The sequence below is a fragment of the Octopus bimaculoides genome, chromosome 10 (assembly GCF_046866305.1).
Source record: "Octopus bimaculoides isolate indiv1 chromosome 10, ASM4686630v1, whole genome shotgun sequence".
NCBI lineage: Eukaryota > Metazoa > Mollusca > Cephalopoda > Octopoda > Octopodidae > Octopus > Octopus bimaculoides.
Window position 1 is genome coordinate 49,596,726 of NC_142937.1, and position 26,314 is coordinate 49,623,039.

Here is a 26,314-nt window from a genome sequence, read left to right on the forward strand (position 1 = left end):
TGAACATAAAGACAGACAGAATGCCACTAGCTCAGCATGTTAACAATTCTGTCAGTTCATCACCATAGATTAATCAAAATATTGAAAAACAAAAATTACATTTCTTTAGTTTTCCATTGCCTAAAACAAAGAATGGACTTCCCTTCCACTAAACATGTAAATTTTCATTGAAAGATTAATTCTCAATTGTTTGAAATTGTCTCCCCTTTTCCATGAAAGACAACCTCAGGATGACAATGATGATGATGTAAAAGGCATGGATAAAACTGAAAAGATGATAGGATGGGTTGTGTAAAAGGGTGTGCCTAGGGCTATTCAACATTATAAGGAAGAGTACAGATAGATGATGTGAGGGAAAGGGAACAGGAATGAAACAATATATTAGGATGGGGAGGAATCCTGAGTATGTCATTGGAAAAAGAGAAGTGTGGTGGTCATGCATGTGGGTCACATTGATGGGGAATAGAAAGTCCATTGGTTAAGAGGGAGAAAGAATAGAAACATTTGGAGGAAGATCTGAAAAAAGGATAAAGTATAAAAAAAAATTTCAGTCAATGAAAGCAAAAAAAATGAAGTATGCCATAACTAAGAAGTACAGAAAATTGACAAGGAAAAGCAACTGATAGATGCCTTTAATAAATAAAATAGAAAAATTTTAGAAAAAAGTCTTCTTTATTTACAATTAAAATTGCATTAATAAGATACATTTGTAGCAACCGTGCGACCAAGAGATGGTGACGAAGGAACAGCTCCTTTAGCGCATCGTACGGTTGGCACAAATATATAAAAACAAACAAAAGATGGAATGAGGTAAATGCCAACAAGAAAAGAGATAGACTCAACCGGGTACAAATGTATAAAAATAAGGTTTTATTGGTAGTCAACTAGAATGTCTGTGTGTGAGTGAATGCGACATAATAAAACACAATATAAGACAGGCCATCATGTAAACAAAGAGTGTGTGTATACAAATATGTATGTGAATGCAAGAGATACAGAGCATAGAAAACAGTCTATAATAAGGACGTTAGGAGAAAGTCCAGACACAAGGATAAGAAATACCAGTTCGTATCTAAGGTACACAGTAGGTTGAAGTGCTGTACAAGAAGTTGTGGCCGAATAGCAGAGCCTGGAGAAAATATACTGTCACCCAAGAAGTAGAGGCTACGATGCTGTGACCAGTTACTTGGTACAGAGGGTCTCACTGTTATCCGTGGTGAAACAATTCACACAAACAGTGTTGAGAGAAAGTTATGCAGGTGCTGTTGGAGATGTGTATGTAGAGACGTCAGTGTAGACGCTGTCGACGAAGAAGCTGATGGTGGCGCTAAAGATGGAGTTTGCAGTAAGGTGTTGAAGTGTTGTCGCTGGAACTGGCTGGTGCTCTGTGGTCAGCGGCTAGACCTCAAAAGCTCTAAGGCCGAAGACAAACTTTAGCACAGACTAGCTACCTATTTAAGAGAAAAAAATTGGTTCAAGCAGGGGTTCAGAAAATCGTTCCACGTGACCTAATCAGAAGGCTATGATTGGTTGGTTTGCACCCTGGCGCGAAATAGAACTAGAGACAAAAGTGTGCCACTACCAACCAATCAGAGTGGTGGACACAACAGGGTCCAAAGATGTGGCCAAAAGCTAGATGTTATCTGCTATGTCCGCATTTACATATATATAACTGAGAGAGAAGCTTCGCTACACATTCTTTATCATTTTCATTTTTTTTTCATTTTATCTAGTTTCAGCTCTTGAGCTGTGGCCATGCTGGGGCACTGTCAGGGTGCCACTAATACTTGAATGGTTAAGGCAGAATAAAAATTACTTTCTTTTGTAATTACATAGCCTCATTGATTGAAATTATTATGCAATTAACTTAGTCAAATTTTTATAGAGATGATATATATAATGAAATTTCAGAATATTGTCATGGATGATTAATTTTGATAATATCTTACCTGTGTATGAATTATTTAATAAAACTAAAGTGTGTTTATGGCTGCTGTTTTTTTCTTTTTCAAAGAGACTGGATTCATTCTAACATCCTGTGTCTCATGATTATCATAAGCATATCATTTCATGCAATCCAATGTTGAATCACAAGCTTGGCAATCATTTTCACCGTGTTTTTAGTCAGTGTGATATAAAGTTTGCTCTTAGAATTGATTTTGGCAGGTCAGCAGTGACAAAAATCCATTAGAATATTTTACAAAAACTAGAAGTGAAATCATAGGTTTCTCATAGATGGTTATGGGAGAATGATTCAATAACTGAATTACTGCGGTGAGCTTCTTGACCGAGGAAAGGAAAGGAAAGCAAGTGGTAGATTATTAATTTTGGCATTGGTTTTGACCAAAATATATGCTTTGTTTGTATATATGTATATATCATCATTATCATTTAACATCGATCGTCCATACTGGCAGGGGTTGGGCAGTTTGACTAGGGCTGGTAAGCTGAAGGACTGCACCAGACTCCAGTCTGATTTGGTATGGTTTCTACAGCTTGATGCCCTTCCTAACACCAGCCACTCCAAGAGTGTAATGGGTGCTTTTACATGTAACTGGCACGAGTGCCAGTTGTGTGATACTAGCATCTGCCACAACTATGATTTCACATGGCTCAAGCATGGCATATTGCCAAAGGTCTCAGTTATTTGTCATTGCCTCCGTGAGGCCCAACACTCAAAAGGTGCTTTTTATGTGCCACTGGCACAAGTGCCAGTTACATTACACCAGAATCAGCTATAGCTATGATTTCACTTGACTAGACAGGTCTTTTCAAGCATGGAATATCACTAAAGGTTTGGTCACTTGTCATTGCCTTCATGAGGCCCAACGTTCAAAGATCATGATTCACTACCTTGTCCATGTCTTCCTGGGTCTACCTCTTCCACAGATTCCCTTCACAGTTAGGGATCGGCACTTCTTTACACAGCCGCCTTCATCCATACACATTACATGACCATATCAGCACAGTCATCTCTCTTGCACATCACATCTGATGCCTCTTATACTCAAGTTTTCTCTCAAGACACTTACATTCCGTCATACATGCACACTGATATTGCACATCCAGCGAAGCAAGCTAGCTTCATTTCTTACAAGCCTACACATGCCCTCAGTGGTCACAGCTCATGTTTCACTGCCATGTAGCATAGCAGTTCACATACAGACATCATACAATCTGCCTTTCAATCTGAGGGAGGAGCTTTCTGAACTTTGCCCAGCCTATTCTTATTCTTGCCGCTATGCTTTCAGAGCATCCACCTCCACTACTGACTTGGTCACCTTGGTAACAAAAGCTATCAACTACCTCTAGCTTACCTCACTGGCATTTGATGGAGTCTATTTTCTGTACATTTTTAATGTTTATAGAACCTGTGCATTTTCCACACACAAAAACTATTTTCCAAGTTAAACTTCTTCTGATATTGCTGCACTTCTTAAGTGTCCATAGCTTGCACTCAGTACATCTTATAGAGTTTCTACAAACTGAGCAGGGCCATCTACCTGAAGAGATTTGTGATTTGTGATTTGTCTGCCTTCCTACTTACTAAGACTTTGGTTTATGCTAGGTTAACTTTAAAGCCCTTCAATCCTAGACCTTGCTTCTACACCTGAAATTTCTTCTCTAGTTCTTATAGTGATTCAGTTATAAGAACAAGGTCATTAGCAGAGAGGAACTCCCAGGGGTGGCCTGTCTTAAATTCTTCTGTTATTACCTGGAGGACTATGATGAACAAGAGGGGGCTGAGGACTGATCTTTGGTGAACACCTACTTGTACCCTGAATCCATTGCTATACTCGTTGCCAACCCTCACCTTACTGACAACATCCCTGTATATGACTTGTACTGCTCTCACCAATCAGCTCCTTTCAATTCACTTCAGGGTAAGGTTAGTGTAAATGCATGTGTAATATTCAGAGGTTTATTAACTTTTGGTTAAGTCACCAATTTTGTTGTGAAGAGAATAATAGAAACAAAGTTCAGTATGAAAGAAACCTTTGACAATTCTGTGTTACATTAAAAATATCTGTTTCAAAATATTATATAACATGAGTTTCTTCTGAATACCTATCAATTCAGGTGTATGAGCATGCTTAATCATGTGTATGAGAAAGCTAGAGTTAAACTGTTGGCAGTAAAAGTATGTGTCAAAATGTGTTAGGTGCTTGTGACAACAGTAAGGTGACTGACCATAATATTTGCATATGAGAAATAGACTAACTGGTCCAAAAGTACTTGGAAACACTTTTGTGGTCACTAACAATGAATGCTACTGATGTTGTTCATACTTGATATGTTGTAGGCAGCTTGCCCCTGAGCCAGTTGGCTAAGTGTTAAAATATAGTCTTCTCTGTTGATGTGTTTCAATTGAAAACTAACGTGCAAGTATCAAATAACTTCTCATTATTTCTTTACATTTTAGAAGCTAAGAGAATGAATTACAGTTAATAAAGTAGTGAAAGTCATATTGATACTTCTGATTAGAAAATACAAAATAAAATAACACTCTTGTTTGTGAAGTAGAAAAAATATCAATACAAGCTGATAAAGATAGCAAGGTTTATAGGAAGTAGATCAAGCATTTGGAGTTTTAATATTGATTCTGTTACACTTGCCATCCTTATTCATAGCTTCATTCCAGTGCCTATCTGCAGGTTGTCTGATCTGAATCAAACTCCTAGTCTTTTAACATGACAGCCAGATCTGTAATACCTGATATTGGCCTAAACTATCCAATGCCAGGCTGCAAGCCTGTTGATTTGGTCAGGTTAATGAGTGCTTCTTTTACCTTTTCATACTCCCTAAGGGTGGTCCCAATCACCTCGATTCCAATTGTTTCTGTTATCCTCATGGTTACATTGTCTGTATATGACAAAATAATTGTTCCATGTTCCAGTTCAAGAACACACAGACAATATATCCATGAGGGCTAAACAAAAACACAAAGGACAATACACAGACAAGGGACAGCAGGGTTAAACATGTAAACAGCAAAAAGAAAACCACAACAATTAACAAGGGGATTAAACCAACAATATACTTCCCCATTAGTTCTACTGAGAGGTGACCAAAGGAACCTCATACTCTTTGAATCCCCTAACACCAAAGGCACCTCAGTTAGGCACCCCTCTCCTCCTCATTCTATCCAGCCTACAGGCACATACTTAGAGTAGGCCCATTCACACAGGCCATTCTTGCTACATTCACACACTTTTCAACAAACTTACTGGATGACAGCACCTCCCTCTCCAGCCTCACTTTCCTTTTCAGGTGAAACCTGAAAACGTTAATGAGGCCTTGGCCGAAGAAGAAAGTACTCATCTTCAACCCTTTCAATCATGTCCACCACACAACCTCTTTTGCCATAGTCACCAGACAAAGAAAAACTGCCTGTCCTTCCTGGCCAAAGGAAGGAGGCAGACCGATCTTCACAATGGACTCAGACGATTGCCAGATCCGTCCTACACATGACAATAGCTGTTTGACAAAGCTCTACAAGTTAGCAATGCATGGACACTGTATGAGAGCATGCATTTCAGGCAAGCCCGTCTGACTGCACACCCATGCTTGTAGAGCTTATCACAAACTGGCAGAGTCCCCCGCCCCCCCCTAGTAGCACTACCAGGCCAGGGATTTCTGGAAGTTATCCATGGGCCCTGGCCTGAAAGTCCTCCAGAAGAGACGAGCCAGTTGATCCCCCCCCCCCCGACATCCAGAACCTCTCCAAGAACATCATCACTCTTGCCCTCCACTAATCCCTTATAGAACTCCAAGGTGGAAGTTCCACCTTGGAGTTTTATAGGGGATTACCCAACTAGCTGAGGACTGTGAGTGCTTGGAAACACTCTAGATGCTAAGCACTTTGCCTCAGTCTACTCCTGATTCAGGACTGTGGCCCCATCAAGGAGACAAACTGTGGCAAAACACATCCAATAAACGGTGGCCACACCTGCTCACCATTAAGGTATTGCTGGAGATGTCACAGCCTCAGTGCATGTCTGTGCATCATCAGCCACGGTATGCTCAGTCCTCCATGCAATGGGTACTGACAGCAAATGGACCATCTGACAAGTGGTACCTGTCTCTTCCACAGGAAGTAGAAGAACAAGTACACCAGCCCATTCAGCCATGAAGCAGGTCAAGGGATGACAGTCAGGTGAGAGTATATGATGTACATCATATACCACCTCCATTTGCCACCTCTACCTGACCTTTCAAGGACAGCTTCCTCTTGGCCCATTTCTGAGTAAGACTGGCTACCCTGTCTATCACCTCACTCCAGTTCTTGTCTACTTGGAGGTCTGGACCAAACCAGACCCCAAGCAACTTAACCAGTCCTTCCATACAGCACCCCACAATGTTGTCAGTCAGCAAGGACCTGCCTCTCCAGGTACCAAGCTGTAGACCCACTGAATTCTCTTAGTTAAGCATTGCGCCTGTCACCACTTCATATTCCTTTAGGGTAGTGCCGACAAGCTCAATAACTGAGATGTCTGACACTATCACAGTGACATCATCAGCATATGCCAACACGAACCTTCCACATCCTACTTCACACGGAATGCCTCTCAAAATATCCAGCTGCCATAGTAATGGCTTGAGTGCCAGCATATAGAGAAGGGGTGAGAGTCAGCATCTTTGATGGACCAAACATATGATACTACATGATCCGACAGGTGGCCATTTACTTTGACCACCAAACAGATTTTGCTGTACGTTGCAATGATCCAGCCTCTGAAAATGAGACCGAAACCAGCCACCTTAAGAACAGCCTCCAAGTACTGATGGTCGACCCTATCAAAAGCTTTCGATTGATCCAAATTGATCAGGGCCCCACCCACGTTCTTTACCAACCATCTCTATGATGTATTGCATGAGGTGAAAGTTGTCTGCACATCACCCACCAGTCTGTTAACGACAAGCGCCAACCTCTTTGCTAACACCTTGGCCAAAATTTTGTAATCTGCATTTATTAGTTACAGGCCTAAAGTTATCAACAATGTTCTCCTTGTTTGGGTCCTTTCTCAGTAGCACCACCACACTTTGGCTCACAGATCTAGGGACTCTCCCATTCTGCTGCCAGTTGCAGTAAACATCCTGCAAAAGCTCACCAAATAAGTCTGGCATATGAATATAAAGCTCGAAGAGCAGACCATCCAATCCCAAAGAATTATCCCTTATGCAAAAAGCCAACACATCACATATATCTTCAGCTGTTATTGGCATTTCGCAGAACTCCACATCCCTGGCTGAAAGCCACTGCAGATCATCAAGGTAGGAAGTGAAGTTCACCTCCACCTCCAGACCACCACATGCTCTGTACAGTTCAGCTAAGTGCTGCTGAAATTCTGCACAAATCTGCTTGGACTTGTATAGCATGCACCCGTCCTGACCCCTTAAAGACTAGTTGTAGTTTTATTACTATGTTGTGCCTCAACCACTAAGGCCCATTGAACAGCTTTCATTCCCTCCTGTTTTAGAGTACACGCCCTAGCTATGACAGTGCAACCTTCATGCTCGGTGTTGAAGAATTGGTTCAGAACCAATCTCGCTGCCAGCACATCGGTCGCTGTGCCTCTACTGAGTACCTTTTCTAATTTCCTTACTAGATCTCCCTCTACTCTAGTCTTCTCTATCGCTAGTTCTCTGCTAAATTTTACAGCTTCTACTCTAATCTCCCGTTTTGGGGCTACCTACTATCGGTTGTTAACGACTGCACCTGTCAACTTTCTGAAAGCTTGACGTGCCAGGAAGGATGTGTTCAGCTTCCAGTATCCAGGACCTGTTTAGAAAGCCTATGTAGGCCAACCGCACAGATCACAAATTTGTGGTCTTACTCTTACTCTTTTACTCTTTTACTTGTTTCAGTCATTTGACTGTGGCCATGCTGGAGCACCACCTTTAGTCGAGCAAATCGACCCCAGGACTTATTCTTTGTAAGCCTAGTACTTATTCTATCGGTCTCTTTTGCCGAACCGCTAAGTTACGGGGACATAAACACACCAGCATCGGTTGTCAAGCGATGTTGGGGGACAAACACAGACACGCAAACATATACACACACATACATATATATACATATATACGACAGGCTTCTTTCAGTTTCCGTCTACCAAATCCACTCACAAGGCTTTGGTCGGCCCGAGGCTATAGTAGAAGACACTTGCCCAAGGTGGCACGCAGTGGGACTGAACCCGGAATAATGTGGTTGGTAAACAAGCTACTTACCACACAGCCACTCCTACGCCTATAGCTGTACAGTCTGTATAGCTGACAAGTTCGAATTGTGAACAACCTATGCTATCCCTATCTACTGGCCTACAAAATATCCTATCTAGATAAGATCTCGATGACCCGACGTTTGCCCATGTCTCCAATGGGGCATTCGGGTAATCCAGCCTGAACCTGTCAGCCAGTTGGAAACGATTGAGCAGATTTACGAGGCTTACACACCCTCTTTCTATCCACTAGCTCCACGCAATCCACACGTGCATCCAAGATGGCGTTCTAGTCGCCCACAAACACTAAAGAGTGAGACGTCCCTAGAAAGATCTCCAAACGTCTGAAGAAATCCGGCTACCCCAATCCAGTCGGAGCATACACAGTGACCACTCTAAAAGCACTGCCTTCATTATCGTTCATATTCAGGACCACCGACTTACCTTCTGGGTCCAAGAAGACCAACTGTTGGGGTTGGTAGTTGAGCTTGGTTGCGAGGTGTTGGTTTTCGTGGTTGACCTCTCCAACGGTTTTCTTGTTAGTGCTGTTGTTACGCCTGCTACCGCTGCCGCTATTGTTGCTATTTTTGCTGCTTTTCTTGTTGTTGTTGGTGAGCTTTCTACAGCTGGTACTGTTTTTTGTTTCCCGAGATTTGGTGTTGGTGTCAACGGAGGTCAACAGACCCCTATACCTTTTCTCTGAGGGTAGCGTGCTTGTAGTTGTGTTGCTTCTGCCCTTGATTATCAAGGGTAATTTCGTCTTGTCCTTGAGGCAGACATAGTCTGGGATGTTCTCCAAATCTTGTGGTTTTATTTGGATTAGCATTTCCAAATCCATTTCAACCAGTCTTCTCTTTGTATCCGTTGGACTTTTAGGAGGAAGGTGTCGCTGCCCTCCGCGATCACGCTTCCCACGAGCTACCATATGTTGATACCTGGTATTATTCTTCTGCCCATGTAGGACAGGTATATTATAAGCTGATCAGTTTTACGAAGTCTCACCAAATGCTTCATGGTCAGCTCTTCTGTTTTAAAAAGCACCGAGATGGTACCAAAACCTCAGGCCCTTTAAATGAATTCGACATCTCCTCTGATTGATCTCAGTGCCATCTCTATCTGAAGGTGGGAGGGTTGTTCTGCTCTCCGAGACACACCTATACTTTACCGTCCTCTTCTCAATTTCTACCTCCACTTCGGCTGGGATTGCAAGGTTTGTCCAGGTTTTTTCTCTTTATGAGTTTAGCTAGGGCTAACATCTCTTTCTTGTTGTAGATGTCTATCTCATAGTACTTTTGTTGGCATTTCGCACCTACTGCTGCAAAAGTACTTGTTCTACTCTTACTGTTGATGGTAGTGGTGGAATCGTTCACGTTGTTACTGCTATTGTTACTTCCAAATACACCCGCCTCTCTGTTGCTGGTGTTGTCGTTGGTACTGGTTGTGTTCTCATCGATGTTTTGTTGTCGTTATTCGTTCTGTTATTGTTTTCTGTTAAACTTCTCTGCTTCGTTGGAGCTGTTATTTTCTGTGGTGGTATCAGTTATCTAGGCATTTTCCACATTATTTCTGTTTGGAGAGTTGGCAGTTACATTTTTGTTGTCTATTCGACTATTGAGTGTTTGCGTGTTCTCCATTGTTTCGCTTTTCTCTGTCGTAATACTTCTTTGTTCTTTGCGGTTAGTTTTATCGCTGTCTATAGAGTCTGTGGTGCTTTTGGATTTGTAGTGGCGCGTGTGGCCGCCATCTTGGGAAGTGCCTATTTTGAGCGTGGCCGTTACCAGTACCGCCTGACTGGCCTTCGTGCCGATGGCACGTAAAAGCACCCACTACACTCTCTGAGTGGCTGGCATTGGGAAGGGTATCCAGCTGTAGAAACTCTGCCAAATGCTGTGCGTGAGAAGACCCGGCGAGCCAAGTGAGACCTAAATCTAAGGCCTCAGCCAGTCCACTTCCTTCATTGGACACTAAACTCCACTTGCGAAGACCTGTTGAGGCAAGTGAAATCGAACTAAATTCAACGACTGGCACCCATGCTAACGTCGTCTCCCTCATTGGACACGAAACTCAGCTTGCGAAGACTTATTGGGGCAAGCGAAAGCGAAATTGTGATGGCACCTGTGCCCAGCGTCGCCTTTCTGGCACTTGTGCCAGCATCATGTGTAAGGACTTTCGAGCGAGATCATTGCCAGTGCCCCTGGACTGGCTCTTGTGCTCGAAAGTCCTTACACATGCCGCTGGCACAAGTGCCAGAAAGGCGACGCTGGGTACAGGTGCCATCACGATTTCAATTTCGCTTGCCCCAATAAGTCTTCGCAAGCTGAGTTTTGTGTCTAATGAAGGAGATGACGTTGGCATGGGTGCCAGTCGTCAAATTTAACTCGATTTCGATTTCACTTGCCTCAACAGGTCTTCGCAAGTGGAGTTTAGTGTCCAATTTAACTCGATTTCAATTTCACTTGCCTAAGTGGACTGGTTGAGGCCTTAGATTTAGGTCTCACTTGGCTTGCCGAGTCTTCTCACGCACAGCATATTTCCAAAGGTCTCGGTCAGAAGTCATCGCCTCGGTGAGGCCCAATGTTCACAGGTCGTGCCTCACCACCTCATCCCAGGTCTTCCTGGGCCTACCTCTTCCACAGGTTCCCTCAACTGCTAGGGTGTGGCACTTTTTCACACAGCTATCCTCATCCATTCTCGCTACATGACCATACCAGCGCAATCGTCTCTCTTGCGCACCACAACTGATGCTTCGTAAGTTCAACTTTTTTCTCAAGGTACTGATACTCTCTCTAGTATGCACACTGACATTACATATCCATCGGAGCATACTGGCTTCATTCCTTGCGAGCCTATGCATGTCCTCAGCAGTCACAGCCCATGTTTCACTGCCATGAAGCATGGCTGTTCGTACACATGCCTCATACAATCTGCCTTTTACTTTGAGTGAGAGGCCCTTTGTCACCAGCAAAGGTAAGAGCTCTCTGAACTTTGCCCAGGCTATTCTTATTCTAGCAGCTACACTTTCAGCGCACCCTCCCCCACTACTAACTTGGTCACCTAGATAGTGGAAGCTATCAACTACATCTAGTTTTTCTCCCTGGAATGTGGCAGAAGTTGTTTTCTGCACATTTACAGTGTTTATTGCTCCTGAACATCTGCTACATACAAAAACTAACTTCCTAGTTAACCTTCCTTTGATATTGCTACACCTCTTATGTGTCCATAGCTTGCACTGGGAGCATCTTATAGAGTTTCTACCCACGCCTTTTCTACAGATCGAGCAGGGCCATCTACCTGAAGGGGTTTGTGTGTTGTCTACCTCCCTACTTATTAGGACAATAATAATAATAATAATAATAATAATAATAATAATAATAATAATAATAATAATTTTCTTACGGTTTCTTAAACATTCTCTAGAACAACACTGTACAAATCCAAATATATGGTACCCTAGGCATAACACCTACATGAACTTCTAACTTGTTGTCTCTTGAGGTCTCTGGGTGAGACTTGGATCCAACTTGTACAAATGCAAAGCAAAAGTCAAACATAAAATAATAATGATAATAATTTCTACTATAAGCACAAGGCCTGAAATTTGGTGGGAAGTAGCTAGTCGATTACATTGACTCCAGTGTTTCACTGGTACTTACTTTATTTACCCTGAAAGTTGACCTCAGCAGAATTTGAACTCAGAATGTAAGGACGAACAAAATGCCGCAAAGCATTTATTCCGGTGTGCCAATGATTCTGCCAGCTTGCTGCCTTATTATAGTAATAATAACAAGAGCACTCAGAGAGTGCAAACCTCTGGCAAGGTAACACCAACGTCCTCTCACTGTTTAGCTGAAGATGATTTTTAAAATGAGAATATCTGAAATAAATTTGACTGCTCTCGTGAACAAGAATACTAAAAATGAACCCAACCACTTTCAAAAATTAAGTAAAGAAAAAAACGAGAAAATAATCCAGAATCTTTGTCCAGTACCGGATCAATCCCAAAATTTAATCAGTTCATGCCAGTCATAAGGGCAAACATCCCTGAAAGTTTCATCCAAATCCATCCAGCAGTTCTTGAGATATCTTGTCCATGGATAAACAAACAAACGTAACTGAAAACAATACCTCTGCCTTCACTGAGGCAGCGGTAATGATAATAATAATTATAGTTATAATAATGGGTTCAAATTTTGGCACAAGGCCAACAATTTCAGATTGACCCCAGTGCTCAACTGGTACTTATTTTATCAACCCTGAAAGGATGAAAGGCAAGTTGACACACGATAATGTGGCTAAGTTTGTTCACTGGAGACTGTTTGAAAAGTACACTCTGGACAGAACACAGAAATGGTACAAGCATAAACCAGAGGGCATCACTAAGAACAATGACTATAAGACCCTGTGGGATTTTACAATCCAGTGTGAGTCCCTAATCGATGTTCAGCAACCAGACATTGTTATGGTAGATAAAAGAATAAAGGAAACGAAGATCATAGATATTGTCATATCTGAGGATGCACATGTAGATGATAAAGAGCTGGAAAAGATGGAAAAATACAGACTACTAAAAGACGAAACTGCAAGAATGTGGGCAATGAGGAGAGTAACTATTATCCCAGTAGTTGTAGGGGCACTTGGAGTACTAACAACCACGTTCAAGAAATATGTCAGAGAAATTGGGGAGAGCCAGGATTTTGAGATTAGTGCTTGGGTGTTGAGTGTCTTCCATGATAAGTTAACATCCAAGTACCAAAGCTTATAATTTGCAGAAAGAGACTCTGTGTGATGTCTGACAGCAGGTTGCTCTCTGCTCTCACAGAATCACCCAGAGCAAGTAAGACTGAGAGCTCTGAGAAGTACAGTAATAATAATAATTCTTTCTACTATTGGTACAAGACCTGAAATTTTAGGGGCAGGGGCTTGTCGGTTACATTGATCACAGTAACTTACTGGCATGACCCCAAAGGATGAAATGCGAAGCTGATCTCAGCAGAATTTGAGCACAGGATGTAAAGATAGACAAAATGCCGCAGAGTATTTTGTTTGGCATACTAATGATTCTGCCAGGTCGCTGCCTTAATAATAATAATAATAATAATAATAATAATAATAATAATGGTTTCAAATTTTTGCAGTGGAATTTGAACTCAGAATGTACAAACAGGCAAAATGTCATTAAGCATTATGTCAGGCATGTTACTGATTCTGCCAGCTCACTGTCTTACTGCCATGTAATAATGATTTCAAATTTTGGCACAAGGCCAACATTTTGGGTAAGGGGATAAGTCAATTACATTGACTCCTGAAAGAAAGAAAGAAAGAAAGGCAAAGCTGACCTTGGCAGAGTTTGAACTCAGAACATAAAGACAGAGGATTCTCTCAAGACACAACAAAATATAAACAGATGAAATGCCACTAAGCATTTTGTCTGGCATGTTAATGATTCCACCAACTCACCACCTTACTGCCATGTCATAATAATAATAATTGTTTCTAACATGGACACAAAGCCTAAAATTAAGGGAAGGGGGTTAGTCAATTATATTGACTTCAGCATGAAAATGGTTCTTTATTTTATCAATGCCTGAGAGATGACAGGTTAAGTTGATCTCATTGGGATTTGAACTTAGAACATAAAGAACTGCAACAAATACTGCAAAGCAGTGGTCTAACAATATTGCCAATCAAGCAATAATAAGGGTAAATAATAATTAAATTAATGATTTCAAATTTTGGCACAAGGCCAGCAATTTCGGGGAAGGGGATAAGTCAATTACATCAGCCCCAGTATTCTACTGGTACTTATTTTATCAGCCTCAAAAAGGATGAAAGGCAAAGTCAACCTCAGCGGATTTAAAATCAGAATGTAATGACAGATGAAATGCCACTAAGTATTTTGTCCAGCGCTCTAACGATTCTGCCAACTTGCCAACTTAAATAAAGATTAAATTAATGATAGCAGTATAAATAAAACTTACCTATAGTAATTTTAATAGTTAGTTGGCATTGCATAATGATAAGCTGCTTAAGTGTTAGATAAAATTATTTTATCAAGTAATAATTGAAAAACAAACAAAACTGTTAAATTTATTATTTTTTTCTCAAATTATAAAATATAATGGATAGTGAAGTTATCATTTCAAGTATTGGTGGGTTTGGACGCTACCAAAAGATCCAGCTTGCTATATTTAGTGTTCCTTGGCTTGGCGGTGGACTTCAACTTGCCCTTGCTATCTTTATATTAAGAGTCCCAGCATTCAGGTAACACATTTTTTCCTTTTTTTTAATTTCCAGTCTTATTAGCATATCAGGTGTGTGTATTATAACAAAGGATTGTTGTAAATAATTGAAAGACAAAACAATGCTTCAGGTAAGACCTTTTTTTTTTGTGAAATACTAATGTATTATTACTTTTATTGTTGTTATTATATGGAGTTTACTTTTTTTTCGTATTTTTATTTTTACTTTTAGATGAAACAAATAGCTTTCTTATTGTTAAAAACTATGTACTTTTATGTGCATACTGAAAGCCAAGTGGGCACACATTTCAACAGCAATTTTGTGGGGTGGTGGGGTTGTTAAATAATGAATTTCTTTAAAGTAATTTAAGAGAGGTCACTGTTAAGGTTGCTTTTGTTGTTTAGCCCCAGTTTAAAGTTGATGATTAGATGCACTCCAACTATGACCATCCTGCTATGTATTTTGTTTATTTGCACCAAGAACTACATTTCTAATGTATTGCTCTCTTTTCAAAAGGAAAGAATTTGATTTAGAGACAGAGAGAGATTTAGCTGCTATTTCTAACATGAACAGCAACCACTTGCTCATTGGTTAAAAAAGTATTATTCTTTCACAAAGGCAACAAAAGGAAAATAAACTGCTTAATACCTTTGATAGGCTAACAATTACTAGAACTGTTCAAAATTAATCTGATCAAAGTTAAAAATATAACAAATTTATCTTTGTCCATAATATAAATTATGTCAATCAAGTGTATCAAACAGTACTTTGTATTCTATTGTCTCACTTTTTCACTTTGACACTTATTTATAAATCATACACTTTTCCTTCATTTTTCCTGTCATTTGATATTTAACATTTTTATTATTGTCCATTAAACAACCATTCGTTACTGTAACATATGTTGACTAATAGCAATCATTTAAGTCTTGACTAATGGCAACCATTACAATTTTGCATATTTACAGCTATTACAAGTAAAGCTCAATCTATTATACAATTAGAGATTTTTAATTAATGACCCCTCATAAACTCACAGTTGATACATCTCTTTTCTGCTGAGAGACAGATAGTCACTCTCTCTTATCTATTTTTTCTCTTTTTGTTTTGTGTCATTACACCATAAAACCAATAAGTATTGTTAGTTTTATATATAACAGGCTTCCAGAAGGATTTTGTCAACCAAATTCTACACAGAAAGTATTTGTCAACCTGAGATTACAGCAGAGTATGCGTATCCAAAGTATCAGGCTGATGGATTGATTTCAGATCCTCTTAGTTGCAAAGTGGGGTTCTTAACTACACAACTGTGCTTGTACACTTGACCAATTTCATGTACCAGTATGTTGATCACCTTTGATTGTCATTTCTAGTGTCAGATTCTGCTTATGCAAAAGCAGAAATTCTTATGGAATCTATAACCAGGTATTTCATATACTAACCTGTCTCTGTTTAGTGGAGTATTTTCAAATTTTCAAATCCACAACTTTTGCTTACTCTTGGTTTTCACTCACAAGATGAAAATCCAATGCCTTATAAACATGGGATTATTCTGCCTTACTACAAAATGTTCCCCAAGTTTTCTTTTTAATGCACTGAGTCAGTGAGTCAGTTTAAGCTTATTCTTATCAAAGCAAAATTGTGTTATCTCCATTCATAACAAGTAGGAAATAGATACTTTAAGCTTCACATAATTTCCTCTTCTTTATTTGTTGTCAAACATATGAGTCTCCACTGAAAATGCTGCTGAATTATCAGTTATTTAGATAGTCACTCAAAGAACAGAGATGTTTCCTCAACGAATAATATTATTGTCCCATTGCACAGCACCTGGAGAAAAAGCCTTCTACTATAGCCTCAGACCAACCAAAGGTTTGTGAGTGAACTTAGTAGACAGAAACTGAAAGAAGCCTGTCTCTCTCTCTCTCTCTCTCTCTCTTTCTCTCTCTCTCTCTCTCTCTCTCTTTCTCTCTCTCTCTCTCTCTCTCTCTCTCTCTCTCTCTCTTTCTCTCTCTCTCTCTCTCTCTCTCTCTCTCTCTCTCACACACACACACTCACACACACACACTCACACACACACACACACGACAGGCTTTTTTCAGTTTATGTCTACCAAATCCACTCACAAGTCTTTGGTTGCCCAAAGCTATAGTAGAAGGCACTTGTCCAACGTTCCACACATGCAGTTGGGAAGCAAGCTTCTTACCACACAGCTACACATGTGCCTATGTGTAAATGTGTGTGTGTGTACATACATATATATATATATATATATATATATATATATATATATATATATATATATATATATATATAGTAATGCATACATATTTACATGTATGTATATATGTGTGTATATGTGTGCATGCATATAAATATGGTGTGGCTGTGAGGTAAGAAGCTTGCTTCCCAACCACATGGTTCAGGGTTCAGTCCCACTGTGTGACACCTTGGTCAAGTGTTCTCTAGTATAGTCTCAGGCTGATCAAAGCTTCATGAGTGGATTTGGTAGATGGAAACTGAAAAAAAGTCCATCGTGTGTGTGTGTGTGTGTGTGTGTCTTTGTGTCTGTGTTTGTCCCCTTGCCATTGCTTGACAACCAATGCTGATGTGTTTATGTCCCTGTAACTTCCCAGTTCAGCAAAAGAGACGAATACAATAAGTACTAGACTTACAAAGAATAAGCCCTGGGGTGGAGCTCTTCAACTATAACCCTTTAAGGCAGTGCTCCAGCTTGGCCACAGTCAAATGACTGAAATGAGTAAAAGAATAAAAGAATATATATATATATATATATATATATATATATATATATATATAGAGAGAGAGAGAGAGAGAGAGAGAGAGAGTGATAGAGAGTGATAGAGAGAGAAAGAGACAGACAGAGACAGACAGAGAGAGGGTGGTTAAGAAGGTCGCACAACCTCATAGAAAGCATTTGAATTTTCAAGAATTTTACTTGTGCACATTGAACTGGAATAAAACAATAAAACATATGCACACATAGAGGAATTTACATAAAATATGTGGGGTACCCATAAGTACGATCTTTTGTAATTCACTTATTTTAGGACTGCCAGGGATTTGGTCTATTGCTAGTCTTGATATCATTCCAAGTGCCCCAATAATAATTGGTGATATTGTTGTTTTGTGATGCTACATTCTCCCAATTTCAGTATCCAGGTTTTTATACTGATTAAGTTTTTCAAACGTCTTCAGAGATGTGTTTTTGTCAGCCAGGGCTGCAACATCAATCAGAAGACAAGTCTTTTCAATATAAATTTTCACAATGAGATCAAATCGGTTTGCTTGTATTCCTCCAACACTCTGAACACTGAAATTCCAAAGGATGGTAACCTTGATATTTTGGACACTTATGGCAGCTTGTGTTCCCACCAGCTGTTTTTGTGAGAGAGGTTCAATGTGTGGCATATTGACCAGTGTATGCACTGCACTATCCTGTCAAGCCTTCACAAGTATTTTGATGATGCCAGCAATAATTTCTGTTGATACTTATCTATTCTTTTCTATCTGGAAACCTTAGCTGCTACTGCTATGATACGTTGTTTCAACTCTTCCTATGTCTGCCCCAAATCCTTTCTCTTTGACTAAGTATCTTTTCTAAAGAGAAGATTTGAATCTTGTGTTTCCTAACTTTTTCAGTTTTCAGGCTTCTGTTCTACTCAGATCCTGTCTTAAAGTCTTCACTTTATTTTGTAGCCTCCTTTTCCACATTTGCACTCTTCTTATCTGTCCTTATGGAATATCTAATCTTCTAGTAACTACTACCCCTCCTGCATAGATCAATATTTTTAGTATCTATCTGACTGATAACAGAATTTACTTTCCTAGTCATATCTAGCAGCTTCCTTCTGTTAATATCTTTTAATACTGGCAATCTTTTTTTTACTTCTTTACTCATTACTTCTTGCAATTCATCTAAAATCTTTGGATCTTCCTCGCTTAAATCACTGGTGCCAGTTGTCCCTTCCTTATTAGTAGTGCTATTATTATTTTTTCCTTTAGGTTCCTCTTTGGTTTGAGCTGTATATCTTATGTTGTTGTTTGTCTTTCCTACTGCCTGGTCTTTCTTTTCCAGTTCTCTTGTGATTTCTTCTACCCCCAATGCTGTCATCCACTTTCTTCTCCTAATAGCATTAGCTTTATCTACTAGTCTCTGTTCAGTCACCTTAAACATACCCTTCTCTATCCAAAGTGTTAACATCTGTTTTCTATAGCCCTTTCTTTTAGGTTCACTTTCTAAGTAGTACTGCATCACTATCCTGTTTTCTTTGCTGGTCCACTTCCTCCTTCATACTCTATTACTTGCTTAGGATAACAGCTGTGGTCAGTCTACATCTTTACTGAACCATTGCTAAGCAAGAAGCCTTCATTCTTAAAGATCCATTCTCATATTCGCTGTTACAACCAATTTCTAGGTAAACTCCTGCCTCTCATAAACTGACGTAAGGTAATGTCCGTCGCCATTGTCATCACCACTATTATTTTTCGACATCTGATAATTTCATGTAGCTTTCTATTGCATAACTTGCTGCATAGATGTGCTGGTGGTGTGTTTCATTTCTTTTTCTTTGGGGAATATTGGATTGCATCAGTATGTTTTGTTATGGGGTTTGGTTTGAGTCTTCTGTTATATTAGTTTTTATATTGTGCTGTTTGTGCAGAGCAAATTGTGTTCTTCTGTTAGGTATCAGAATTCTATGGCACATGTGGGCATTGTTCATTTTATTGGGTATTCACTGTATGAGTTTATCCCTGTAGTTTTTTGAAGGAGCATTGCATAGTAGTGTGTGTAAATCATAAATCAATGATTTCATAGTATTCGTGGTTATCTGTCCATCATTGTTTTTGTTTTTTTTGTTGGATTTGTTATGGGTTCGTCTTTGTTTTTTGCCAGAACACTGCCCATAGACATTTGTTGATGTTTCTTTCGTATTTATAATTATCATTGAGTGCAAAACCGAAAAGAAACAGCAATGTGTTGATATGGATAGATATGGATGCATATGCATTTTTTGTATAGAGGTATTGCAGTCCTTGTGTTTGCCTTTTCACACACATGTTGCTGTGGCAGTGCATCTGAGGGATTATTATTATTATTATTATTATTATTATTATTATTATTCAGTGAGAGAGCAATGCATACCATCAAAGTGACACTGGAGTACAAATATACAAAACCCAATTTACCCATCATGACTACCTCTCTGATAAGGGTACACAAGGCATATGCATCACACCACATGTTCACAACATGCTGATCTCATATCAAGATAAACAGTACATGACCGTGCAAGTGGCGCCCAGTTAAAATTCTCTTCAGGTCAAGTAGCCCGTTCTGCTCAAAAAGTCTTTGAATAAGAATTGTTTAAGGATGTTGAATGAAACACCCATGTTTCCAGAGGTGCATTAGTTAAACTCCTTAGAATACCTCTCAATACATGGCTATGATGCTCCCCCACTACTTCTGCTCATGAGCAGTGATGCACATACCATCAGCCACTAAGGGACATGCTCAACTAGTTATGGTTAACTGACAAGCAAATCTGTAGCATTGAGCAGAATATTTGTTGTAGCCTGTCTTTTATAACAAGACAAAACAATGTACAAGATAACACATCCAATCAGTTAAGATCAAAAGCCATGAGAGCCACTGCTTGGTACTGCATCAGGGCAATTTTATTATATCATATTATTATTTTATTATTATCAATATTATCAAGATTATTATGGTGGCAAGCTGACAGGTTGGTTACCATGCTGAGTAAAATACTTAGTGGTATTTTGTCCCTCTTCATGTTCTGAGTTCAAATTCCACTGAGGGTCAATAAAATAAGTACCAGTTGAGCACCGGGGTCAATGTAATCGACTTACCCCCTCCTCCGAAATCACTGGTTATTTTTCGAGTATTTTCCAGAGTATTTGAGCAGTTCCAAGCAGTCCTGTTTTCTGCAAGTGCTCCACTCTTATTGCAGCCCCTATTTGTTCCATGTACTTCTCGAGTTTTTTGCTCACTGTTCCCAGGGCTCCGACAATTATTGGGACAACTGCTACTTTTTTCATCGACTACAATTGCTTAACTTCCCAAGCTAACCTGTCATATCTGTCGACTTTTCTTTCTTCCTTATCACATACCTTGTTGTCAGCTGGGCATGCTATATCTGTGATCCAGCATAGTTTGTTTTCTTTCTCAATTAAGACTATGTCTGGCTTCCTATTCTCTATCTCATGGTCGCACTGAATCATAAAATCCCATAAGATCTTTGCATTTCCCTTTGCGACAATGCCTTTAGGTTTGTGGTCGTACCAATTTTTCACTCTGTCAAGTCCATACTTGTTGCACAATGTTCAATGGACAATCCTTGCTATATTGTCATGGCATCTCTTATATTCCTTCTGGGCTAGTGTCATACATTGGCTGGTAATATGCCATACAGTTTCACCGTTTTGTCCACAGATTCTGCACTTATCACTTTCTGCTGTGTTGTCTATTCTGTATTTTATGTAATTTGTTCTTAGTGCTTGCTCTTGGATAGCACAGATTAGAGCCTCCGTTTCCAGTTTTAAATCACATTATTATTATTATTATTATTATTATTATTATTATTATTATTATTATTATTGTTGTTGTTATTGTTATTATTATTATTTACTTTTAATCTGCATGTTTGTTACAATCACTCACCAAGACACACCCGGTATCCTAGAACGAATGAAGGGTAAGAGATGTTACAGTATGACTGAAAGCTTTGGGAGGGGAAGTGACAGGAGCAGTAGTGAAATGTCTTCATGTAATACATCACATACATTTAAATTGATAGGGTTTTTCTAAGGATGTGGGCAGTACTTGTCAGTACAATGTTTTGGATTTCTCTGAGCCATGGTTCTCCTGGGATATTATCTAGATGTTTCTGACATCCTTTTCTTATCATTCCTAGGGCACTCACAATAACAGGAACAATTCTCGCTTTAAGATAGCACATCTTTTGTATTTCAATTTCCAGGTCCTTATATTTATTTAATTTATCAAATTCCTTTACAGATATATTTTTATCAGTGGGAACACTTACATCTATTAATCTACAAGTATTTTCTTCTCCGCCTTTAATGACTGTGTCTGGTTGATTAGCCTGGATCGTTCTGTTGGTGTTGACTGGAAAATTTCAGAGGATAGTAACATTTTTACCTTCAACGACTGACTTAAGATGATGTTTATATTAGTAAGCAGGAGTGCTGATTTTGTATTGTTTACATATTTTCCAATGTAAATACTGTCCTACCCTATCATGGCGATTTTTATATTCGTTTGGTGTCAGCACAGGACATCCTGAGACAAGATGGTCTATTGCTTCATCAAATGTATCATAGAATCTACATTTAGGGTTTGAAGAATGTTAGCCTGGTTGTTTTTGATAAGCAAACTTTGATCTTGTGCTACCAATATGAAACCTTCAGTCTCTGCTTTCAGTCCTGAGCTTCTCAACCATGGATGGATTGTTGTTACATCAGCATTTTGGCTTCAAAGTATATACTGTCCATGCAGAGGTTTCTGGCTCCACCGCTCCTCAATTTGTTTCTGCCCATTCTTTTTTGCAGTCTGTTTGATCCGTTTTGCTTTTTACATGGTAGTGTAATTCAGGGTTAATGCCAAGTTCCTGAATTATTGTTGTTATTATTATTATTATTATTATTATTAGTAGTAGTAGTAGTAGTAGTAGTAGTAGTGAAAATGTCATGCAATATCCACTATTGTGATGTTGTAGTTTAAAGATATTGTGTGTACTGGGGGGCTTGTACAGTCTGTCAAGTCGCAACAATGACCTCAGACAGACAGTACTTTATGCAGTATGTGTGCAGTTCCAAGTAAAGCCAATTTTTGACATATATCAAGATTGTAGGGTATATCTAAAATGTCCAGGCATGCCTTCAGGTTGAATGATATTGAACCCAATTCTCTGATGACAACAAGAACAGCCTTTGTTTGACTCTTGTAACTGTCACATGTTGGCGATCTCAATTCTCAGGTCTCCATATTTGTTGATCTTTTCTCTTTCTTTCATGATATGTTGATTTCATAACACTGCCATATCTATTATAAGGCACTCTTGTTTGTCCCTCCTAAAGGTTACTGTATCCAGCCTCTCGTGCCTGGATATAGTAACCTTGTCTGTCTGGAAGTCAAAGTCCCAGAGGATCTTTTCCTTCCTGTTTTCATCCATTACATTTTTCAGTGTATGTTAGTACCAAACGCCCATTACTTCATATCCATACTTCCGGCATAGTAACTAGTGAAGGTTTTAGGCTACCTTGTTATGTCTACACTTGTACTTTTTCTGCACAAGACTTCCACAAGCACTAACAATATGCGTGTCAAACATTTGACCTTCTTCCCACACATTCTGCAGAGGTCTGTTTCACTTGTGTAGTATATATCCCTTTTCACTGAGTTGATATTCAATGCCTGGTCCTGGCCATCCATGATTAGGCTTTTAGTCTTCTTCTTCAGGTCACCCTTACTGAGTCACCTTCATGATGCTTCCTGGTCTTTTACGTTGTTAGTTTCACAGTGGAACTGATCATATAATTCCAAGCAAACTAGTGTTTCTTTTCTCACATTGGCTGTTCATGATCAGAATTCATTAGCACTCTCAACTCCATTGTTGGTAAATCCTTCTGCATTAGCAGCATACTGTAACAAGTCTTGTTATCTTTTCACCAAATAATCTGTCATGTTTCTTCTTATTCACCTTTACACTTCTTCATGTATAGCCTGTGCGCGTTCACCTTAGGATGGCGGCAGTTTGCATTGTCATTGTCTTTCAGGTAGTGCAACCGAGTTATTATTATTATTATTATTATTATTATTTTATGTTTGACTTTTGTTTTGCATTTGTACAAGTTGGATCCAAGTCTCACCCAGAGACCTCAAGAGACAACAAGTTAGAAGTTCATGTAGGTGTTATGCCTAGGGTACCATATATTTGGATTTGTACAGTTTTGTTCAAGTGAATGTTTAAGAAACCATAAGAAAATTATGTGTTTGCTTTAAAATTTGAGATCACATAGACAGTATTTTACGTAGGATATGGACAGTTCCCATGAGCACTATCTTTTGAACTTCAGCCATTTTGGGGTTTCCTGGAATCTGATCTAGGTAGTAATCAGCCCGTTTTGCTGTCATTCCCAGGGCACCTATGACAATAGGTATTGTTTTCGTCTTCAGATTCCACATTTTGCTAATTTCTATTTCAAGATCTTTATGTTTGCTCAGTTTTTGGTAGGTCTTGACAGATACGTTTATATCGATTGGGACAATCATATCAATGAGGAGGCATGATTTTTGTCTGAAGTCTTTCAGTATGATGTCTGGCCTATTTGCGTCTATCTTTCTGTCAGTTTGAATGGTGAAGTTCCAGAGGAGTGCAATGTGATCATTTTCAAGTACTGGGGGTGGTTTGTGTTCCCACCAGTTTTTATCATGGGGCAAGTCCAGGTTTTTGCATATTACCCAGTGAATATATTGTGCAGCTCTATCATGCCTGTTGAGATACTCTGTAGGCGCAAGCAGACTGCACATGGAGACAACATGATCGATGGTCTCATTTTGTTGTTGGCATATACGACATAATGGGGAGCTGCCGTTCTTTAATATGTTGGCCTGGTAGTTCTTCGTAGGTAGGCATTGATCTTGGGCTGCTATGATAAACCCCTCTGTTTCTGATTTCAAGCCAGAGGCCATTAACCATTGGTGGGTAAGAGCTTTGTCAATATCTGCATTATTCGCTCTCTTTGGGTATTTGCCATTGAGAGGTTTTCCATGCCATTTTTCAGTCATAATAGCTAAGGCAGCAATTTTAGCAAGGGTTTTCAAGCGCTTAGCTTTTTCTGCAGGTGTTTCTAGTTCGTCTAATTCTTGAATTTGTTGCAATTGGAATTCACTTAGATATTCCTTTGCCTGTTTTGTTACTGAGTAAGATGCTTTCTTGCTTTCATATTTTAAGACAAGTTTTAGCATCCAGTCCTCAGAGTTTTTCAGATAGGTGTCTAGGCCAATTGTGGCTACCTTCATTGATAATGCCAGCTGTAAAAGTCCTCGGCCTCCTTCTTTTCTTGGCAGATAAAGACGTTCTATATCTGCCTTAGGGTGGTGCATTCTATGCATTGTCAACAGTTTTCGTATTTTTCTGTCAACATTACATATTTCAGTAATTGACCAGTTAACGATGTTGAAACTGTAAGTCACGACTGGTATGGCTAGAGCATTGATCGCTTCGATCCTGTTTCTCGCATTCAGCTCTGTCTTCAGTATTGCTCTCACCCTGCGATAACATTCTCTTCTGATCCTTTCCCTCATCACTGAGTGCTTGATATTGTCCCCTTCAATTACCCCTAGGTATTTGTAGCTCTCCGCTGGTTCTAACTCTTTTATGACATTTTGCTGGTCAAGGTTCACATAAGATGTATTTGTCATTTTTCCTTTGATAAAGGTAGCTTTTGCACATTTATCAAGGCCAAATTGCATCCTGATGTCATCACTGAATTGTTTAACAATCGCTAGTAGGCCTTTGAGTTGTTGGTCATTTTTTGCAAAGAGCTTTAAATCATCCATGTAAATGAGATGATTTATATTTTTATCAAATATTTTATAGCCATACTGTGCATCATTGAGCAATTTTGAGAGCGGTATTAGGGCTAGACAGAAGAGGAGTGGTGATAGTGAGTCACCCTGGAAAATGCCACATGAAATTCTTACATCTCCAGCATTTAGAGATTATTATTATTATTATTATTATTATTATTATTATTATTATTGTTATTATTATTATTATTATTATTATTATTTATTGTTTTTGCACAGCTTCTAATGCTGAAGATGTACTATAGTGCCAGCTGTTCACTTCTGGTGAACTAAGGTAACACCCCTTATTTTTCGAGCACCATCTGAAGTATTCAAGCAGTACCAAGCAGTGCTGTTTTCTGCAAGTGCTCCACCCTTATTGCAGCCCCTATTTGTTCCATGTACTTCTCAAGATATTTACTCACTGTTCCCAGGGCTCCGACAATTATTGGTACAACTACCACCATTTTCATCAACCACAACTGCTTAACTTCCCAAGCTAACCTATCATATCTATCGACTTTTCTTTCTTCCTTAATGCATACCTTGTTGTCAGCTGGACATGCTATATCTATGATCCAGCATCATTTCCTTTCTTTCTCAATTAACACTATGTCTGGTTTCCTATTCTCTATCTCATGGTTGCACTGAATTATAAAATCCCATAGGTTCTTTGCATTACCATTTTCGATGATGCCTTCGGGTTTATGTTCATACCACTTTTTCACTCTGTCAAGTTCATACTTGTGGCAAAGTGCCCAATGGACAATCCTTGCTATATTGTCATGCTGTCTCATTTTCTTTCTGGGCTAGTGTCATACATTAACTGGTAATATGCCATACCGTTTCACCATTTTGTCCACAACTTCTTCTTCATCTTCTTCTTCTTCTTTTTCTTCTTCTTCTTCTTTTTCTTCTTCTTCTTCTTCTTCTTCTTCTTCTTCTTCTTCTTCTTCTTATTATTATTATTATTATTATTATTATTATTATTATTATTATTATTATTATTATTATTATTATGATGTTTTTTTCTTTTCTTTCTTCAAATTTTCTTCCATTTCTTGTCAAGTGTTTTCCGTACACCTAGGGCAGAGAAGCTCATTGTATGCATTCCCAGTTTACACATGCAAATTCACAGGTAAAATATGTATTTTAAAAAAAATTAATAAATAAATAAATTCATGAATGGATGTTGTTTTCACAGCGATAATGCTCT

The 26,314-nt window shown here is 39.1% G+C and overlaps 2 protein-coding genes across 3 annotated transcripts in view; one reads left to right on the forward strand and one right to left on the reverse strand.

Annotated features, from left to right (window-relative positions):
* The first annotated feature begins 14,210 nt into the window (after nt 1-14,210).
* LOC106880428 (organic cation transporter protein) overlaps nt 14,211-26,314 on the forward strand; it is an 86,445-nt gene continuing 74,341 nt past the window's right edge. The window contains exon 1 of one of the 2 annotated variants that reach the window (XM_089358617.1): nt 14,211-14,480. In XM_089358617.1, the coding sequence (XP_089214743.1) occupies nt 14,338-14,480 (143 nt within the window). In that variant the 5' untranslated portion in view covers nt 14,211-14,337. The remainder of the gene's footprint in view (nt 14,481-26,314) is intronic. The other variant, XM_089358616.1, reaches the window with a different exon arrangement.
* LOC149133708 (uncharacterized) overlaps nt 17,616-26,314 on the reverse strand; it is a 9,428-nt gene continuing 729 nt past the window's right edge. Inside the window, exons 2-3 of the mRNA XM_089359087.1 lie at nt 23,711-24,531; nt 17,616-17,793 (exon numbers count right to left, since the gene is read on the reverse strand). Coding sequence (XP_089215213.1) covers nt 17,616-17,793; nt 23,711-24,531 — 999 coding nt within the window. The remainder of the gene's footprint in view (nt 17,794-23,710; nt 24,532-26,314) is intronic.